Source organism: Staurois parvus, unplaced genomic scaffold (assembly GCF_062004578.1).
Source record: "Staurois parvus isolate SC_StPar_1 unplaced genomic scaffold, SC_StPar_1.0 ptg001302l, whole genome shotgun sequence".
Classification (NCBI taxonomy): domain Eukaryota; kingdom Metazoa; phylum Chordata; class Amphibia; order Anura; family Ranidae; genus Staurois; species Staurois parvus.
In genome coordinates, this window is record NW_028319098.1 from 12149206 (window position 1) to 12168693 (window position 19488).

The window sequence follows — 19488 nt, forward strand, 5'->3', positions numbered from 1 at the left end:
AGGAACAGCTGACTTGGACCTGGTTTTAAGTTCCAGACACCACACTGGCTTCCACTTGTAAGGCTGCTATTCCTTATAGCAGGAGACCTTGAAAGATAGCGTAGCTGTTTATTACAAGTCGGTGGTAAGTATATTATCCTCTGATTCCAAGCACAGCAGGGAGAGCAGCAGTATCTGTGTATGCTTTAAACATGCTTCCAATAGACACAGCTTATGAAGGTGATGAGAAATGTCTGAGAGCTCTTGTGCCCAATAAAACCGACCATATGTCTAGGGCAGGTATTTGCTATTTGCTGTCTGAGGCTAATTTGCAAGGGGCACAATACCTTTGTATGTCATTACTGCAAAAGACATGCCTCATTGGTGTTATATGAGCGATTTACCTTCTGGTCAGAAAAAAAACTTTGTTCTATCGTATGGTGGTTCAAGCTATACATTTCCACTTACAAAAAACATTTTATACAAAAACTTTGAGGAAAACATATTTAATTTCCCACTGCCTTAAGTTAAAGTATTTATTTTATGCTAACGTTGCAAAAGTTATATCAAATTAAAAAATAGATATAAAACCCAGTCTATGGTTATAATATGGTGTAGACTTGAAGTGCAACGTGGAAACAAGGGAATTGCATACATTTTTACCTATGTTCTATTAAATGTACAACTGCAAAGGAAGAATTCTGTAGGCTGCCGTTCATGAATTCTCCTTTAGAGAATGTTAGTTTTTATTCCCTGGCTATCATCCTGATGCTTTGGTGTCATTTGTTTCTGAGTCACTGACCTGAAACAAGTATAAAGATAAGAAATTCTGACACTTTGCCAACATTCATTTACAGCATGCTTGTTCTCGCATTGTAACTTCAAACCCCAGTCAATTAACATTTTCAGAAGGGGGCCTCCATACTTCTCTCATGACAGGCATACTTTAAAGCAAGACTTGCTTTTCCTTTTGACTTTTATTGTAAAAAAAAATTTGTGAAATTTTAAGTCCATATATTTTTGTATCTATGCACTTAAGGGGACTTCAAAGGTCCCTAGAGAGGGCAAAAGGGTTTTTGATGTTTATTGTGTGTTTTAGCATCAAGAGCAAAGGAAATACCCAATCTTTACAGGTATGGAGGAGCATGTGACTTAACAATATGACAGGCTTCACCAATCCCCGCTGTCACAGGGCATGCTTAAAGTGGTAGTAAACCGCATCCAAAAAACAAAGAAAAAAACATCCTCTGCAAGGTAAAGGCATAATGTGCTAGTATGCATTGCATACTAGCACATTATGAAGGACTTACCTTGCAACAAAGCCCACCAGTGGAGTGCTGTCAAGGCTCCCCGGGGTTTCCATCGTCACCTGATCTTCCTTCCGGGTTTGTGAGCCCAGCTGAATGGCCGAGCCGCAATGACGTCACTTCCATGTATGTGTGGGAGTCCCGGGCCACAGCACAGTGCTCTGAAGGAATGGCACAGGCATGCCTTTCCTTCAGAGCGCATGCGTCGGCTGTCAGAAGGGGGTAATATCTCCTAAACAGTTCACGTTTAGGAGATATTAATTTTACCTTCAGATAAGCTTTATTATAAGCTTAACTGTAGGTAAAATTATTCAAGAAGAGTTTAATACCACTTTAGTGCCTGTGCTGTTCTGCATTATAGTGAATGTGATATTTTTCTCTGCATGACCAAAAGATAGATTCACTTTGAGCAGTACAAGAGTTTGAGCAGTTGAGCAGTGCAAACATTCTCACAATAATAATCTATCTGTTTATATTACTGATTTGGATTTGGAAGTTGCTAATGGGACCAATTATGGGGTAAAACAACAAAAAAAACAATGATACTGTAGACTACCACCCTCAGACTTAAGCTGGATTCAGTGGTTTGAAAAGTGTGTCTACAAGAAATAGGTTATTCTTGATAAGCACTGGTTATTTAAAGATTTCAAAATATTTTCTTTGTATCCATTCTACCTTCATAAAAGTGTAATCATTTTATTGGAACCTATGATAAGAACTCAGAGTTCTGTTTTGTGGTATAAACCGATTGCAGCACTGTAGCAAGAGTGGGCGCATTGAATGTCTGTGGTGCAGTTGGCTGTGAAAGAAATACATTCCACAATAAGTAGTCAGGAGGTTTTCTGCGAAACAAGACCCTTGTGGGATGATGCTTTTTCATTCTGTTTTGCAAGAGCTTAAAGTAAAACGTATGTTCTGCTGAGGAGGCTGCTTTGTATGTGTGTAGTGAAATCCTCACCAAGAGCTTATTTTTTTTCTAACATTTGAGCTACAGGTGGATTTACTGGAGAATAACTGTGAGACATGAATGACACATTTGTATATTCTTCCTCTAATGAGATGGGTATATTCTGTTTCAGAATAATCTCACTTTCAAAGGAACCTGTAGTGACCTGTACCAACAGGCTAAAGATGCTTCCATTGTTGACCTCTCCTTCTGAAAATGCTATGTGCCTGACTGTTATTCTAATCTACTGGCTCCTGCCAAGTGCTTAGCTATTGCAAAAGGGGACAGAGACATAGAAGGCTAAAGTTGTATGCAAATGTGGATTTTTCTATAGCAAATCTTAGTCCTGCTCTATTCTCTATCTCTAGACTCTCTCTACTTTTTAACAAGGTGCCCATTTAATTAAAGGACCCTTAGTGTGGTCACAAATTGGGACATAGTTTAACTTTTATAGGAAAAGCCAAGATCTGCATAATACTTTACCTGCCTATATTGCCATATCTGTTCATTTGGACTCACAGTTTTCACTAAGCACAGCTTTATAGATTGTTATAATTATGTCCTTAAGCTTATTTTAGAAGGGTTTACTTTAAAGTGTATGTCAAGCCTAAACGTTTTTTCTCTTGTTAAGTGTCACAACAACAGTTTCACCAGATAGTGAGGAAAAATCTACAATAGGGAAAGCAATAAAAAGCTGATAGAGGTTTTAGTCTCATTCATTATGAAAAAATACTCTTTTATTTCTGTCCTGTTGGAGATTTACCCTCATCTGTCAGATGAAACCATTGTAAGTGTGGCAAAAAATCAATTTAATGGAGAAACCCAATGGAGGTTGCAATCGTCCCCTACTTACCAAAACTAAAACAGAACATTTTGGCTGGATATACACTATAAGATGGTGTATGCAGAGCCAAGGGGCTTTAAAATGATTGTGCTACAAGACTCCATATTGAGATAATGACAAAAAAGTCTTATATTCTTTAAGCCTATTTATGCATGATGCCTTACATAGTATGCTTTCCAAAGGGTACATTTTTGACTTTATTCAATTAAAGGTTTGTTTGTTCTGTATTTTAATGGTATAATGATCATGCATTCTCCAGCATTCAGAAAGTTCTGAATGTGCATTTTTTCAATGAGTTGCGTTAGGGCAGTCGGTTAATTTTTATTAAAAAAAAAAATTATACTTACCTTTTCTGCCCAATGGTTTGCACAGAGCAGCCGAATCTTCCTCTTCTGGGTTCCCCCACCAGTGCACTCAGCTCCCCCCCTTGCCAAATGCCCCCATAGCTAGCCATTTGCTATGGGGGACACTCATGTGGGCTCGATCCCAAGCTGCACTCTGTGTGTCCATTGACACACAGAGTGTGGCCCAGCCTCTCCCCGCCCCACTCCTCTCCCTCCACGCCGGCTGTGATTGACAACAGCAGTACCCAATGGCTCTCGATGCTGCATCTCTGTCCAGTGAGGTGAGAAAGAGTCAAGAGAGCCACTGCCCTCTTGCACGGCGCTGGATTGAGATCACACTCAGGTAAGTATAAGGGTGGGTGCTGCATAGAGAAGGGTTTGTACCTTAATGCATACCATGCATTAAGGTAAAAAAACACATTTTACTATTAGAACCACTTTAACATGCTTCAAAACATTCACCTCCACCATTTTTGACAAAGCAGCATTTAACAACTATATATTGTGATGCCTATTAGTTTAGTTCCATTTTTGGTTACTGTACAGTATATGTGCATTGGAGTGCCATTCAGAACTTTCTATAACATGTAGAAAAGCAACTCACCGAGCATTATAATAGCATATTTATCTAAATTGTGATATATATATATGTGTGTGTGTGTGTGTATATATATATATATATATATATATATATATATATATATATTTGGGAGACTCTTTACCATCTTATGTCTACCAGTTCTGCTGTCATCTGGCAACTTTTGTGTTACTGAAAGATTTTGGCAAGATTCTGTGCTGCTCTCGTGTAATTTGATCATCTGAACTTTGCAGTGAAGGGAAAGAACTTACTACACATATCATGAATATTCAGGAGCAATCAACTGATGAAAACAGGAAGCCTGGCATTTTCAATTCTCTGCACAAATGTCTATAATATTAATAGTGACAAAATGCATATCATTTGGGAATCATGTAGATTATTCAAGCAGTCTGGAAAGGCATGCCACTGAAATTACTAGCCAACAGCAAAATTGTACTTGTTATGTACTTGTTATTATTAACTACAGTAAGGAAAAAGTGAGATGGTGGTCAAGCAAATGGTTTGCATTACAAAAAAGCACTGATTGAATACATTTTAAATTGTCTCACATTTGTGAAGCTTTTTTGTGGAAATGAAGCTTTCCATGCCCAATCTGCTTGGATCACCCCAGATCACCCATATTTGACCCTATGCATATTATTCTTATTATCAAAACATGTGGCAGCCTTAGAAGTCAAGGGCCACCCATACAAAGGCTATCATCAAAATAGGACTTTCCTAGCTGATGATCAGTCAATATATTGGCAAACCTCTGGTCAGGTTATAGACATTCAAGCCATTACAAATTCCTAAAAAAGAGTACATACATTTTGAAACAAGTAGCAGAGCAAGGAGCAATTCATCCTTAAACATTTACAGCAGGAAAGCTGAAGTTTTTCAAATCACACTCTCAGCAGCTAAGCTCACCCTACTTCTCTCTCCCAGCAGTGACTCAGCAACCTTCCAGCCTTTAGTCTCTGATGTGATCTGAATTAAGAAAACTTAATGGACTTCAGTGTTTCTGCTGTAAATTTTGGGGATGAATTGTTCCACTGTGTCTGCAGCTGCAAAGATAAGTGAGGACATGTTTTAGAGGTCATTTACTGCTTGTTAAGAATATATAAACATTTGGAAGTCACAACCTCGTCATAGGCTCATTTTAGGTGCAGGTTTTCTGACTTTTTAATAAATAGAGCAATGCAAGTGCTGTATATTATGGACAGTAACCCTGGAAATCAAAATTCACTTTGCTGTCAAGTAAAATGAAGTCAAGTGAATTCCAATTGGTTGCTTTAATGTACTGCATTTAAAAACTAACACATTGCACCTTACATTATTTATTGGATAAGGTTGTTTGAGCCATTTTTATGTTTTATTTTCTGTGTACTGGAAATCTTCCTGATCTGGATGTGCTAAAGATTTTTTTGTCATTCATATGTGGGAACAGGAACTGCACAACTATTCTATGTAAAAGAAGATGTCTTAATGAGCCACAATTCATATGAAAAACACAAGACAAATATATACCTTTGGTTTTTCTGTTCAAGATTTCAGTTTTGTCATTCTGGGACAGTGTAATAGATATCATTTGTTTCTTAGCTGGTACAAAAGCTTGAACCACATATTAATCATTAAAAGTAAATCAATGTGTAGGTCTAACAATCTCAGTGTACATCTTACTTTCCTGCAGATCTAAAAATTTCAGTTTGTCTAAATATGTGCATTCAGATGAGTCTATTTTGGGGAACATAAGGCAACTAGGTTAATTAATTGCAGAACTCACCACAGTCTGGAAATATTTTTGCATTTTTAGATGCACCTAAACGTGAGATGCAATTGGCCAAATCTGTTAGATTTCTGCAATTTTTTAATCAGTTTGTCTATTATATGTGCTCATGAATTAAGGAAAGCAGAGTAAATAATTGTATTACTGTTTAGGTTTTTATGGAAGAAAAGATTGTAGAGAAAAGAAGTTTACAAATCATGGTCAATGGAGTTATTCTATTTTTTTAACAGAGTACAGCACAATCCATAGTCCATCAACACCTATTAAAGATTCAGATTCTGATCGATTGCGGCGTGGGTCAGATGGAAAATCACGGGGAAGAGGAAGGAGAAATAATAACCCCTCCCCACCTCCAGACTCTGACCTTGAGGTATGTCATGCAGTAACCTGAATCCAGTACAAATAAGTATTTTTCCCAACAGGGTTATAGAGTAAATGCTGTTCACTTTAGGCTTTCTATAGAGAGTTTAAATTATCAGTATTTTAATAGCTGTTTTTATTCTTTGTGTTTTGCTCAAGAATAAAAAATACATTGAAAAACCTATTGTTTAATCACATATTATTAAGAAATCTGGTTTTGTAAAATAAATGATAAGCTTTTTGTATTACCTTGTTACTTAACAAAAAAACATGTTTCTTGTGCTTAAAATCAAAAATATAAATAGTTTTTTTCCCTAATTTTTTTATGTGCTATTCTAAATTGGCAGAGAGTCTTCATTTGGGACTTGGATGAAACCATCATCGTTTTTCATTCTTTATTGACAGGATCTTATGCAAACAGATATGGAAGAGTGAGTATTAGCAATGTGGATTTTTACAAGATAAATAGCGTTGTAAACTTTGGAGGCATTGTGGGAGTTTGCTATTTTTCTTTTATGCCTTGTATATGATTTTAATTGGAAGCTGTACAACAGAAAGAGGAAGGGTGGTAGTGGCTGCATTGTCATTGTTGAGCACTTTCCAAGAATGCTAGGTTCCTGGAAGTCAGAACTCTTGATCTGCATGCCTATTTCAGTTTAGTGCCTGGGAAAGTTTTGAAATGTTTGCATCATCATGACAAAACGTTAAAAAGCATTCTTTGAAAAGCATATTCGACCATTCAGGTTTCTTGAAGATTATTCTATTATTATTATTACTTATCATTTAGGCTGATTTTGAAGGTGTATAAAATAACACAGGGTTTTAAAACATGCAGTATGCTGTATTTGCACCAGGGCTGGTGTTGGGTGGATGGGGGGGTGGGGGACTGGGCAATTGCTCATTTCCCAGATCCCACATTCTCTTAGTGAACACTAGCAAGAAATCTGTTTAACTTTTTTAGAAAAAAAGGTAGAAAGATGTATGGAAGCAGTGTATTATGTGTCTTATGGACTATGTGAACACATGCAGTATTCCAGCTAGAGGGGCCCAGTTTAACCCAGAGCCCCCATTTGTTTAAAACCAGCCTGCGTATAACATTGCATAACTTTTTATGAATAAATACAGTACAGCCCGTGTTGGAGCTGTCCTTTGTCTATACCAGTCCACTCTCATGTATTTCACTGACATGGTGTTTACATAAGGGCTCAAAACAGAACATTACAGATAAAGGTAATGGTTAGTTCAAGTTAATGTGTGTAAATATATAAAACTTCCAGTTGAAGTTAGACATGTATAAATTCATCTAATTGGAAAGTCAATATTCATGTGTCCTCCTTTTTGTGTACATTGTATGTATGGTTGCTAAGAACGGTCTTTATATGGATATGTGCTCAGCCTGTTGTGTCCTTTTGTTGTGACAGGTTATGTTGTGTTATCCTCTACTTTAGGTTCCATCAGGCTGACAGTTTCCTTATATATGTGGGGGTCCTTACAATATGATACTTATTTTAGATGCTGCTTCTTCATTATCCAATAAGTTGGCACAATACATAGTCAAAACTGGTGCGAACCAGAGTCAAAGTATTAACCTGACATGATAATTATTAGCAAGGTTAGTAATGATCTGATAGTTCATGTAATAGATTTATATTTAGGGTTAACTATTTAAAATCGTTAAAGTTAGGGTTAAATGTAGCATTAAAACTGATGTTGCCTGTAAAAGAAAAGAGTGCATGCTAACCTTGTCTGGTGCCCACACCACCGGACTTCTCTCTGTTCAGTAGAAATGATTTTCCAAAGTCCGCAGGGATACCAACATTTCTGGGAGTGTTGATCCTCTGGGTACCCTGAAACTCTTACTGGTTCTTCTGACTTCTACCTTACTAGCAATAGTGGGTCATTGACAGTCAAGAGTAAATAATCAACATCTTTATACAACATACCAACATCTTTATAAATTGTTAGGTATTTGTTTTATTGGAATAGGCTTATATTTTTTACAGTGTCTGCATCTTCATAACTGTTGTCAGGTCTTCTGCATTTTGTAGACTGTGTAGAGCACACGGTGGTATGTTCTTTTGTTCCCAGGTGCCTACCAAAGCAAAATGTTGTAGAAATTGTAGCTCTATACATCATATTCTTTCAAACATAATTGTGCTATGTTCATGCACAATTTGACTTTTCTTCATTAGTTTTCACTAAAATAATTTGGAACCACTTTGCAAAAAAAAAAAAAAGCAAAATTGCTTTTCTCTAAACAGATAGCATTTTGTTCTATAACCTGGGATCTGTTTGAATATGTATGCATACAGCATTGTTTACAAATAAGGCCTTTCATGTCTGCAGATCTTCTACCCGTGTGCCTTTTGAAATGGTAGCAGCTTGGCTTTCAAAGCAGGGTTAGTAATGCTTTTTCTATGTAGTAAGAGATTTTATTCTTAGACCTAGGCTACATGTGTGCTTTTTAGTACTTCAAAATGTTAATAAAATCATATGTGATTGCTTGGTAAATTGTAATTGATGACTAACAAATGGAGCAAATTGTTCAGTATAGTTGATGCTACACATTAGCATAATTATGTGATTAAGTCTGCTCCATTTTTTTACTTTATATATCTATTTTTTTTTAGTTAACTTTTTTGTCAGGCTAAATCCATGCTTTTGGACAAACATGAGTCTATGCTCATTCAAAAATGTTAACAAAAAAATGATATATAAATTTAAAAAGATGGGTCAGGCTTTATGGACTACTTGGTCTTTGTTCTACCATCACTCTTCTGTTTCTATGTTTAAATACAATATTATACCACTGTGTAGCATCAGCTGTACTGAACCATTTGCTCCATTTGTTAGCCATCAGTTACTGTTGGTTATTAATTTACCATTGGTTTTATAATTCTAAACATCTAAAGCACTGTGCAAACATTGTGCTTACAGTTTATGTAAACCATAACAATGAACTTCTCTTATTTGTTTCCTTTTGGTCTGTTAAATATACTATCAAAAGCATTTTGTTATATCTGTTCGAAAAATGTAAAAGAATATACCTATTGATCTTGTCAGAAATTTAGAGCTGTTCTGTGGACAATGCACATCTTCTGTGTTGTGTGTTTTCCCAAGAATAGTAATTTGCATTCCCAATCCTTATCTTGGGACTATAGAATTATTAGCCTTTATGTTGTGGAGGATAGTCTAAGTAGTTAAAGTGTTACTAAACCCACAGCAGTAGAATCAGCCTGTATATGCAGTAAAGCATGCTTGTTATACTCACTGTGGAACCTAAGGGGTTAATCCTCTGCATTGTGTAAAAAGGCTGTTTGTTCCTGATTGCTAGTTCCTCCCCTTGTTTAAGAGACCACCTCTTATCTCCTGATAAAACAGACTGAATGGTAGGCATTTTGCACATACAGTTTGATTTTAAGCAAAAGAAAACTGGGTAGGGCTGACAACACTCAGTCCAAAGAAATGCTATGTGCTGTCTGCTCACGTTAGCACTGAGTGCATTTCTGGCAGATCAATGGGTAGTTTCTTGTAACCTGCAGGGTCTTTAAAGGGATAAAGCATGTATCACACAGACAGTTTTAGGATGGGTACACACACCAACGGGTTGAAAACCAAACTCATGGATTACCTCATCCGCACAAGCCTTGTGCATACAGGGATCTCCTCTGCTGAGATATTATATTCTGACAGCAGGGAACCCCCGCCCCCCCATTGTTAAAATTAATTGATTGGCACTGCAGCCATTGGCTGCATCTGCTGATTGAATGCTAGTTTTCCCAGCAGGACTGTTCGACAGAAGCCAGACCGGCTTCTGTTGAACAGACAGGGCTACACATGGATCAAAATTCAGGAGGTTCCTGCTGAACTGGACCAATTTCAATCGTGTACCCAACTTAACTCTTTTTTTGAGCCACAACTCATCATACCAGATTCAGAAATAAGGTTTGCCAAAACTAACTGTTTTCCTGAATATAGCTCAAAAACGCTGGCAACACTTCTTTTGTCATGCATCTACCATCTCCTGCACTCAGGGGCTCCGATCAGAGGAAGATTATTAATGATAAAATGTGTTCATCCAATACTGATCAAAGGTTGTGCAGCTCTGTCACGAATCTGGGGAAGCTTGATATAGACTGTAGTAAAGAACAAAAAAACATGTCTTCTGTGGTGGGTGCATGAGGTATCTCCTACAAATCTCTATACATCTTTAAAGTGATTGAAAAGCAATTTAAAGTGGTTGGGAGCCATTTGCTTTCATTGCTTTCACACAGAGCTAGTAAGGAGGGAGCAGGGGTGTGCCTTATGGACACAGAAGTGGCTCAAGAGCAAGTCCACATGAATGCCTCCATAGCAAGCAGCTTTCTGTGGTGGGCACGCATTGTGTGTGTGTGGGGGGGGGGGGGGGCAGGTGAGTCAGCAAGGGACCCTGAGAGAAGGATCAGGGCTTCTCTGTGCAAAACCATTGCACAGAGCAGGTGAGTATGACATGTTTGTTTGTTTGTTTGTTTTTTAAAAACAAATGTTTAGAATTACTTTAAGAAATCCTTAACCCTGCTCAATAACTCTTTACGTTTACAGAGTTAATTGCAGTCACATATAGCTCTGCTGATATAATGCTAGTTTTTACTGAGGTTTGCAGAGGATTTGGGTTACACCAATCAATTTATATTAGACCCCTTTTTTACCTGCATAGTTTTTTTCATGTTACTCACAGCTGGATTCCCTTGACATTATTTAATTTCTGACACCATATACTGTGCAATAACATACAGGCCTGTCAGGGTCTCTGTAGATGGGGATCATGGTTTGTCAGGGCAAAAGGAAACATTAGAACTGTGGATTTCACCAAACATGAATTCTTAGCAGAATCCAAGGCATATACGATGCTTTTGTGTCATGACTTCAAGTGGTAGCTCATTATAAAACGTAGGCTCATGTCTTTATGTGGTAGTTGTTTGGGGACTGTCTTAGTTTCTAGTGTGTAAGTTTTTTTTACACTACTGGGAGTTAAAGCTGATCACAATATTTTATTAACTCAGGAACATGATGATTTATTTTACAATTGTGAAGAGAGCAGAAAAAAAGTTTGTTTTTACAAAATCTATAAGACAAATCTATGCACAAAAATTTAAGTGACATCCCATAAAATGACTATATCATGAGAAAAGTGCAGGGGCAGCTAATGCAGGCTTCCTTCTAAAAATGCTAAATGCTGGCTGTGTCTTACTAAAGGTGTTTTGAGTCACAGACCCGAAACAAGCATGCTGTAAATGAATATCAAAAGAATGTCGGAAACTACTTACAGTATTGCTATACTCTTTACGGGTCAGTGGCTCAGACAACATTATGTTGTGAAGCATTCTCAGAAGGAGAGGTCAGCAGTCAGTCTTCATTAATATGTCATGACAGATTCCCTTTAAGTAAGTCTTATGTTTTACAAAGAATAACACTTAATTTAGTAAAGGAAGGCTTCACTGAAGTCAGTCAGGTTTTAAAAAAAGAAAAAATTACTGAAAATGGGGATCACAGGCTTCTTCTTCCTGTTACTTATCCTGTGGCTGAGAAGCAGCTATTCCTGTCACACATCCATCTTAAAGGTGAGGAACAAATTTCCTTTTTATGACTGCTGCAACATACAATATAAGCCTTACTGGAGCACATTGTCCCCTTCTGGGCCCCCTGTTCAGATTCTCCCTGGACTAGACACCTACTATCACTTGACTCTTGCTTAATGAACTTTGCTTTTTTGGAATACATGAACCTCGGCAACCTGCATTAGGTTGCTTTGGCTGAACTCTATTTCATATGCGCTGTGTTGTTGAACTGTGTTGATGAATCTTCATTAAAGCTGTAACTGTTTCAAGCCAGGTCTGAACTTACTCTAAAGGGATGCATGATGGTTTCTGGTGTATGAAAGAACGGGGCTAGTAAAGCACATATGGGGTATGAAACAAGGCCACTACAAAGCGTTAACTCAGCAGAAGGTGTGGAGGAAGAGAACAGATGCTACGGGTAATCAACGCCTTGGTGGAGAGAGCACAGCAGCCTGTCAAGAAGTTTGGCACCTGGCATGGCGGAGGGTTATTAGGTAGTGATGGAGTCATTGATCTGACTTCCTCCCTAGCAGTCAGTTCCCCAAAAGTATCGACCGAACAGGGGCGGACTGACCATTTGGAAATTCAGGCACTGCCCGAGGGCCTAGGGTCAGTAGGGGGCCCTATGAGATGCCCCTGGTACCTTTTTCATAGGCTTTTTTAAGTTTGGGCAAGGACACAGGGGCCTCATGATCCCCTATTGCCCGGGGGCCCCATGAGTTGTCAGTCCGCCCCTGCGACCGAACCTGAGTTACGGAGTCCCACAGCCTACCCGCGTGGTACAAGAGAGTAGCAAGTGTTCATCAAGTGCAAGAATGAGGTCCATGCTAGTACACGCGAGACCCCATTCTGTCATTGGAAGTGAGATGACAGAGGTACGCTAGACAGGTGGAGAGGGCACAGGCTCAGTGGTGTTCCTCCTAAATGCAACATTCAATGCGGAAGGTGTGTAGTGACACAGGACAGCATGTTTTACAGGGACTCCGTATATTCAACTATTACACATCGTCACTAGGTTGGGGTACTGCTATAATGTTGACTGTTACATGAATGCAGCCCTGGTCATGGTCTTGCGCATTGACAAGCATGCACACACCAGAAGGGTATCCCCACGTGCATGACGAGGTGGACTCGTCCACATGTGTTTGTATGGGGGCACTAGGGATATGACCTAGGAGACAAGGGGGTTATCTAAACCAACCCATCTGCCACTCCAGTGATTCCTCTTTCTGGTCCTCCAACTCCTCCTTCCAGTTCTGCCAGTTCACTGAAGTTTCAGGCTAAAGGTCCACCCTCTATATTGGGATAAAGGGAAAATACATTTCTAGAGGAATGGGCATACAGGGCTAGTTGCTCTAAGTGCTTTTTTATTGGTGCAGGCCAGTACAAAAAAAATATACAGTCCTTGGGGCGTTCTTGCTGAGACCAGACCTGGTGCTAGGGTTCAAGGACATGCAATAAGTACTGAGGAAAATTGTAAGCCAAGTAAGTGCTAGGGCAGCTCTTCATACATAATCATACAGGGTTTAGGACCATGGATCAGTCTGTTCGCTCACCCGCCATGTTCCCCCTATTCTTCCACCCTTCCTGGTAATATAAGCTGCTTGTTACTTTCGGGGTTTAGGTCTGATGAAGGAGCTTTCTGCGTATGCTCTGAAACACGTTACCGCACCCATCTGATGTTACTTCCGGCGTACGTGTTCCATGCTGATCCCGGAAGTGTGGCTGCCATCTTGATTTTTTAGTTCCTGTGTTCCATGGGTCCCGCTGTCGCAGGACGGCTGAATGGTCCTTGCTCCACACTTGCCAGGAACATAGGCCAATGTATGCTTTTTACCACATCCTTGTTTTTCAAATAGCCTTTGAGTTGCCCAAGTATCGCCATGTTGTTATAATAACACAGGGTTTAGGACCCTGTAGGAGTAGTCTGCTCACTCACCCGCCCTGTTCCCTCCTATTCTCCTGCCCCTCCTGATAATATAAGCCGATTGTTACTCTTGGGGCTCAGGTCTGATGAAGGAGCTTTCTTCGCATGCTTCGAAAGGCGTTACCGCCCCATCTGACATCACTTCCGGCGTATGCATTCCATGCTGAGCCTGGAACTGCTGTGGCCATCTTGTTCCGCTGTTCCTGCGTTCCATGGGACCCTCTGCCACTGGACGGTCAAACGGTCCCTGCTCCACACTTACCAGGAACATAGGAGATATATGCGATGAGCCTGTCTTACTGTATTTCTTGTAAGTGTTTTTAACCTTTTATGCTAATAAATCACATACTGCACTTAGAGGTGCCTTCTTTCTGTGTTCTTTCAGTGCAAAAAAAAAGGCTTCATTAATAAATTAGCATCAGAGCAATTTTTGTCAAAGACAACACTTGTTATACTATAGACCCTCCTACAATAAAACATAAAGCTCTGACTGTGTCCCCTGCATGCATTCCTAGGCTTCATTATCAGCTGTTAAAAGTTTTTACTATATGTCAATTTTTAAAATAGTATTACATTTCGTAACACCATTTATAACTGTGTGTTTTGTATTGGATGAAGGATGAGTAGTTAAAAATAAACTGATGACTGCTAATTACTTTCGTAGTTCTACTTCTAGAGCCACCATAATAATGTCATTCAGCCCTCACACCTGAAATCTAGTTAGTGATGCAAACTAGTGGTCTATTTAGGTTTCGTGCTGCTCTAGGCAACACAAAAATTGGCTCTCTCCCCATGGAGAGACCTTGACACCAACCAACACCCCCCTCCCATACAAAGAGAGCCTGACATTGAGCAACAACACCCCAGCCCCCCTAACCCCCCCCCCCCGCGAGAGCCTTCCACTACCACTGCCCCTCATACACTGGCAACCCCCACCCCGGCAAGAGATAAGACACTCACCTTCACAGCTCTGGACATCCCCAGGAACAAGAGTCAGGCTCTGCATACACCATCAAGCAGCCTGCATCCTCTCTTCCACCTGGTCTCCGCGCTGCATGTGTCCCTTCTTCCTTTACTTCTTTCAGGGGATGGCGCTGCCCCCCTGAAAAATGCTGCTGCCCCTCTGAAAAAATGCCACCCTAGGCAAATGCCATGTTTGCCTTGTAGTAAATACACCCCTGATGTAAACAATTTAGTTATTAATTAGCTGAACAAGTTTATGAAATTAGGTATTCATTAAAAATCATTACATTTATTTTAAAAGAAGCAAACCTAAGCACTGGGATTTGACTTGGTATCAGCTTTTTGTTGTTTCTGTATACCATAACAAGCTGGGTGCAGCATGGTAACCAGGCTTTGTTGATGAAATGCAGTAGACAAAAGACAGGTCACTGAACTGACTGTGATGTCCAAAGGGGTAATGTGTAAATCTCAAGACTGTATAGACAGAAATACAAATCCTTTGGCAGGTAAAACAGGGACTATTTGGTATTTCAACTGTGTATTTAGCTGCTTTCCTTTTAAGCAAGTCTGAGATCCACTAAGCATGTACATCTGATGTATTTTCTGATGTAATGACAAAAAAAACTTTAGCTACCTCTGTTTTTATACCATATTCTTTGTACACATGAATTATAAATATACTATGTATAGTATATTAAAAAAATGGATGGGGGAATCCGTTTTTTTTTCTTCAGCCTGCCTGCCAAATGAAAACAAAACTAAGCGTGCAAACCCAGCTTAACGCAGAAAAATAAAGGTTATATTTACTGCCTATAATTTGATACCTGATGTGATACTGGGGAAAGGAATGGCCGAACAGTGTTTTTCTAGAGGTCATAATAAACTCTTTCAGCCAGGCCGGGACTGGCCATAGGGCACACCTGGCATTTGCATGGATAGGAGGGCTGGCCAGGCGGCACATAGAGGAACCGGACAACACATCTGTCGGTTTCTCTGTGTTCCACCTGGCCGCCCCTTCTATCCATCTTCTGCTGCTGTGGGCTGCTGTATGCTTTCCCCATAGCCGCCACCTCCTCATCTCCTGCAGAGATGCAGCAGGGGTTCCCCCATCCCTGCAGCTGCTGCAGAGCATCTATGGGCATATTCTGTCCCCATTCCTTACAGCCCCCCCACCCCCCATAGACATCAGAGAAGAGAGAAAGCTGCACCACCTCCTCCCTCCCTCTCCTCCTGTGTCTGCCCCGCCCACACTCCCCACCAGCCTTGTGTCTTCTCTCTTCTTTCTTTCTTTTTCTTCTTCTTTCTCTCTTACAAAAAAATGGAAAAAAATAATAAAATATAGAATTGTAAAAAATTAAATAAAAAACCTACTGACACTAGTGACAGAACTACCAGGGTCACAAAGGTCACTCTTGTGACCGGGCCCTGGTGCTCTGCCACCAGGCTCCGAGGAAAGGGTCCCCGGGCTTGGGGCTGCACAGTCCAAAATTTTTTGTCTCAGTCGGGCTTGCTCTGTTAGAGAAAGGCTGGCAGGCCCTAGCACCACAACAGTCAGATTTACCCCAGTCTGTCATGATCAGAGACAGGGCCGCTTATGGGAATCACAGGAATGTATAGCCTACCTGACAGCCCACCCCAAAATATCAACTAAAATGTTCGCTAACAGATACACTAAAATGATTAGTGGACACAAACACAAAAAAATTCCAGCTAGAGTACACAGGGGGGCCTGAGCAGCAGGGGTGTGGGGGTGATCAGAACAGTGGAGGGGAATACTGGGATCAGTCCTCCTGCAGTGCAACCAGGGGGAGAGAGAGGAGGATAAGCTGGAAATGCTGCACAGGAAGCCACAAGGTGATCAGTGTCAGCAATAAGGCAGTACAGCCAGCCCTCCTGCTTGTCAGGTGCCGGGCCCCCTTTTGAACTGATGGGACCCGGGCCCGGTACAGAAGGGCTGGCTGTACTTCCTTTTCAGCTATCCAGATCAGAGAGCTAACTACCATATGTAGCTAGCATAGAATTTTTGTCATGTATTATACAGTATATATATTGTTTGCCAGAGAAAAGCAAGTCATTTTCATATTTGTCTACTGTTTTCTGTGCAGTGGGTTCAGAGAGAACCCAAGAAGACATAGGAAAGATTGTCAGCTTTGAACCTGAAATAGTCTGTTCTAATAGGCAGAGTTTACAAATTTAAGAGTTTACATAATTAAAGACAGGGTGGCTTAAATAAAGACTTCAGTTTTGATGTTGGAGTTGATTTGTAATGGGCAATGTCTGCACATTTCAGACAGGCCATGACTCTATATTCTTTCATTGTGAACAATTGCCTGGGGCCGTGGAATGAACAGGACAAAAGGTCAATTAGCCTGGCTATAATAATGTGTGCTTTTACTGAAAGGAGGGCGGAGATGGAAGGTGATTCTCTTCTTATCTCATTAGACAGTACTTATTTTACCTAATGCTTCTGCAATCTTCACATTAGAGGTAATTGCTACTGCTGTGCAGCGGCACTAGATGGAAGATATCAATTTTTAGGCTTTAGCTGTGTTTGTAGCTGCCATGGCCGAGTCACATTGCATAGTAGGCATGGGATTGCTGGAGCTGTTTTGTACTATTTGTAACTCATCCAATTTCAAGAATGCAGAGCAGATGTATTTAAACATTTAGGGACCAATAAGTGTTCAATTTTTCTAGGACTCACCTTGTTATTTCTGACATGGCTCCAAATTCCTGAAGATCTAGCTCCTGCCATACATGGATTGAAATTCGGCCAGCTCTGCAGGAACCAGACAAATTCCAATCCATGTATGGCAGGCTGATTGTACACAAGTCAAACTATGGATCAACTTATGCACAACCAGCCAGTTAGATTTTTGCAAATGGCTATAGACAGCAACACGGTGGAGAAAGCTCCATGCTGTCAGAATACAGTATCACAGCAGGAAGGATTTCCTCATCCATATTGAATGTGTGGATGGGGCAATTGGATCAGTCTATTTTAGTTCAACCTGCTGGTTGAACCAAAAAAATAATCAATGTATGGGCTGCCTTAAAACCCAACAGACCAATTTAATCTTTTGTAGCCTGGGACCCTAAAAATGTTGTGTCAAAAGTACCCACATAAAAGGTTAGATTGGGGACTTGGACTGTCATAGTCATTCTTCTGTGAAGATAATTAAAGGACAAACACTAACTGAATGTCATTTCATTTGCCTAAGCACTGTGGGGGTTATTTACTAAAACTGAAGAGAGCAAAAACTGGTGCAGCTCTGAAGAGAAACCAATCAGCTACCAGGTTTTATTGTCAAAGCTTAATTGTAGAAGCTGGAATTAGAAGCCAATTGGCTACCATGCACAGAGCTGCACCAGATTTTGAGTGCTCCAGTTTTAGTAAATCTACCACTGTGTCATAAAAAATTGCCATTTTCTATTTTTAATATTTTTTTCACCCTTTTTCCATGATGTGAATGTACATTATTTACAGCTCTGTGTAAATTGGCAGAAATATATAATATCTGTAGTACATAAATGCATGAATAAATCTTAGTGCTTCTGATAACCTGTAGTCATGCATGCTCCCCAGCGATGACTGCATAGCATTTCTCAGAGCAGGTTTCTGGTTAATGACAACAGTGGACCATGTCTGCATAATCTGCGTAAAAATGGATATTGTGGTCCCCAATGAAAGCTCATGTGGCAAGGTGACAATGCAGGAACACATTCAGGAGGCAGAGACAGACCATTGTCACTGTATAACAGGAAGTGCCTCCACAAAGACCTTCACGGCAGGATTTCCAGGTATTATTAAAATGAAAACTGCCAATTTAAAAATATCAAAAATGTTGGCTAATATTAGGAACACTCAAAAAGGCCTCACACAGTGTAACATTCGTTTGACAATTAAACATCAACACACTCTGTGCTTATGGCTGCTTCTTTAAATTTTGGTCTAGCTGCTGAGCCCCCTCTTATGACCCCTAAATGGGTAATAGTGCACATACAATAAATTAACTTTATGTGGATTATTTTGCACGTAATCATCAAGTGCAGAAGTTTGTTATATTCTTTTGACAATGGAAACGTCTTCTACTTTATGAACACAAGAATATTTGTCCTCCAGCTGGAGTAGTTAGTGGGGAGTTGTGCTGAATAAGGATCTGGACTCAGTCCTCCAAGAACCAAGGACACAGTAGAGATTGTCATCTGTTCCATACCTGGTGCAGAGCCACTGTATAAGCATTCTTTAGGTTATAGGAGCACTGTGATGCTAACAATAAAGGCTTCATTCACACTGTGCATAGGTTTAGGAGCATTTGGTATTGTTTTCCCAAAGCCACTGAACTCAACTCAATAAAAACCCCCATGTCCATGCACACATAGGTTTTTATCAGAGTTTATCAGCAGCAGAGTTCAGGGACAGTTAAAAGTCCCTCTCCTGAATGCAGAAGAATTGCATTCAGGAGAGGAACGTTTTTGGCTAAGCGCTAGCCACATTTAGCGCTCGGGCGCTTATTTATTTCAATGGCAAGTACTCTGGCCAATGAAATGATTACGTGTCCAAGCGCTAAACACGGCTAAATGCTCGTGCAGGTGTTTTTGCCACATTTAGCGTTTTTCTGCTGCCATTAGAGGAAATGTCTAAGGCAGTGCCATTGTACATGTAGCCTTAACAATAAAAGAGAATTAACCAAAACATTGCCAACGTGACTTACGGTGCTGACTTAGTCTTTTCCAATCCTTTTGAGGCATACCAGGGATAAGCTATAGCTTAGGCTTGCTAGCTTGTTAGCATTTACTATACCAGTGATAGACCCATTTACCAGTATATAGTGGAGGAGCCTCAAAGCAGCTA

At 40.0% G+C, this 19488-nt stretch overlaps 1 protein-coding gene across 5 annotated transcripts in view; it reads left to right on the forward strand.

The window, feature by feature from the left end:
• Positions 1-19488, forward strand: part of EYA1 (EYA transcriptional coactivator and phosphatase 1) — a 138570-nt gene that overhangs the window by 52289 nt on the left and 66793 nt on the right. For all 5 annotated transcript variants that reach the window (XM_089661048.1, XM_089661047.1, XM_089661050.1 and 2 more), the window contains exons 9-10: positions 6017-6156; positions 6494-6577. In XM_089661048.1, coding sequence (XP_089517174.1) covers positions 6017-6156; positions 6494-6577 — 224 coding nt within the window. The remainder of the gene's footprint in view (positions 1-6016; positions 6157-6493; positions 6578-19488) is intronic.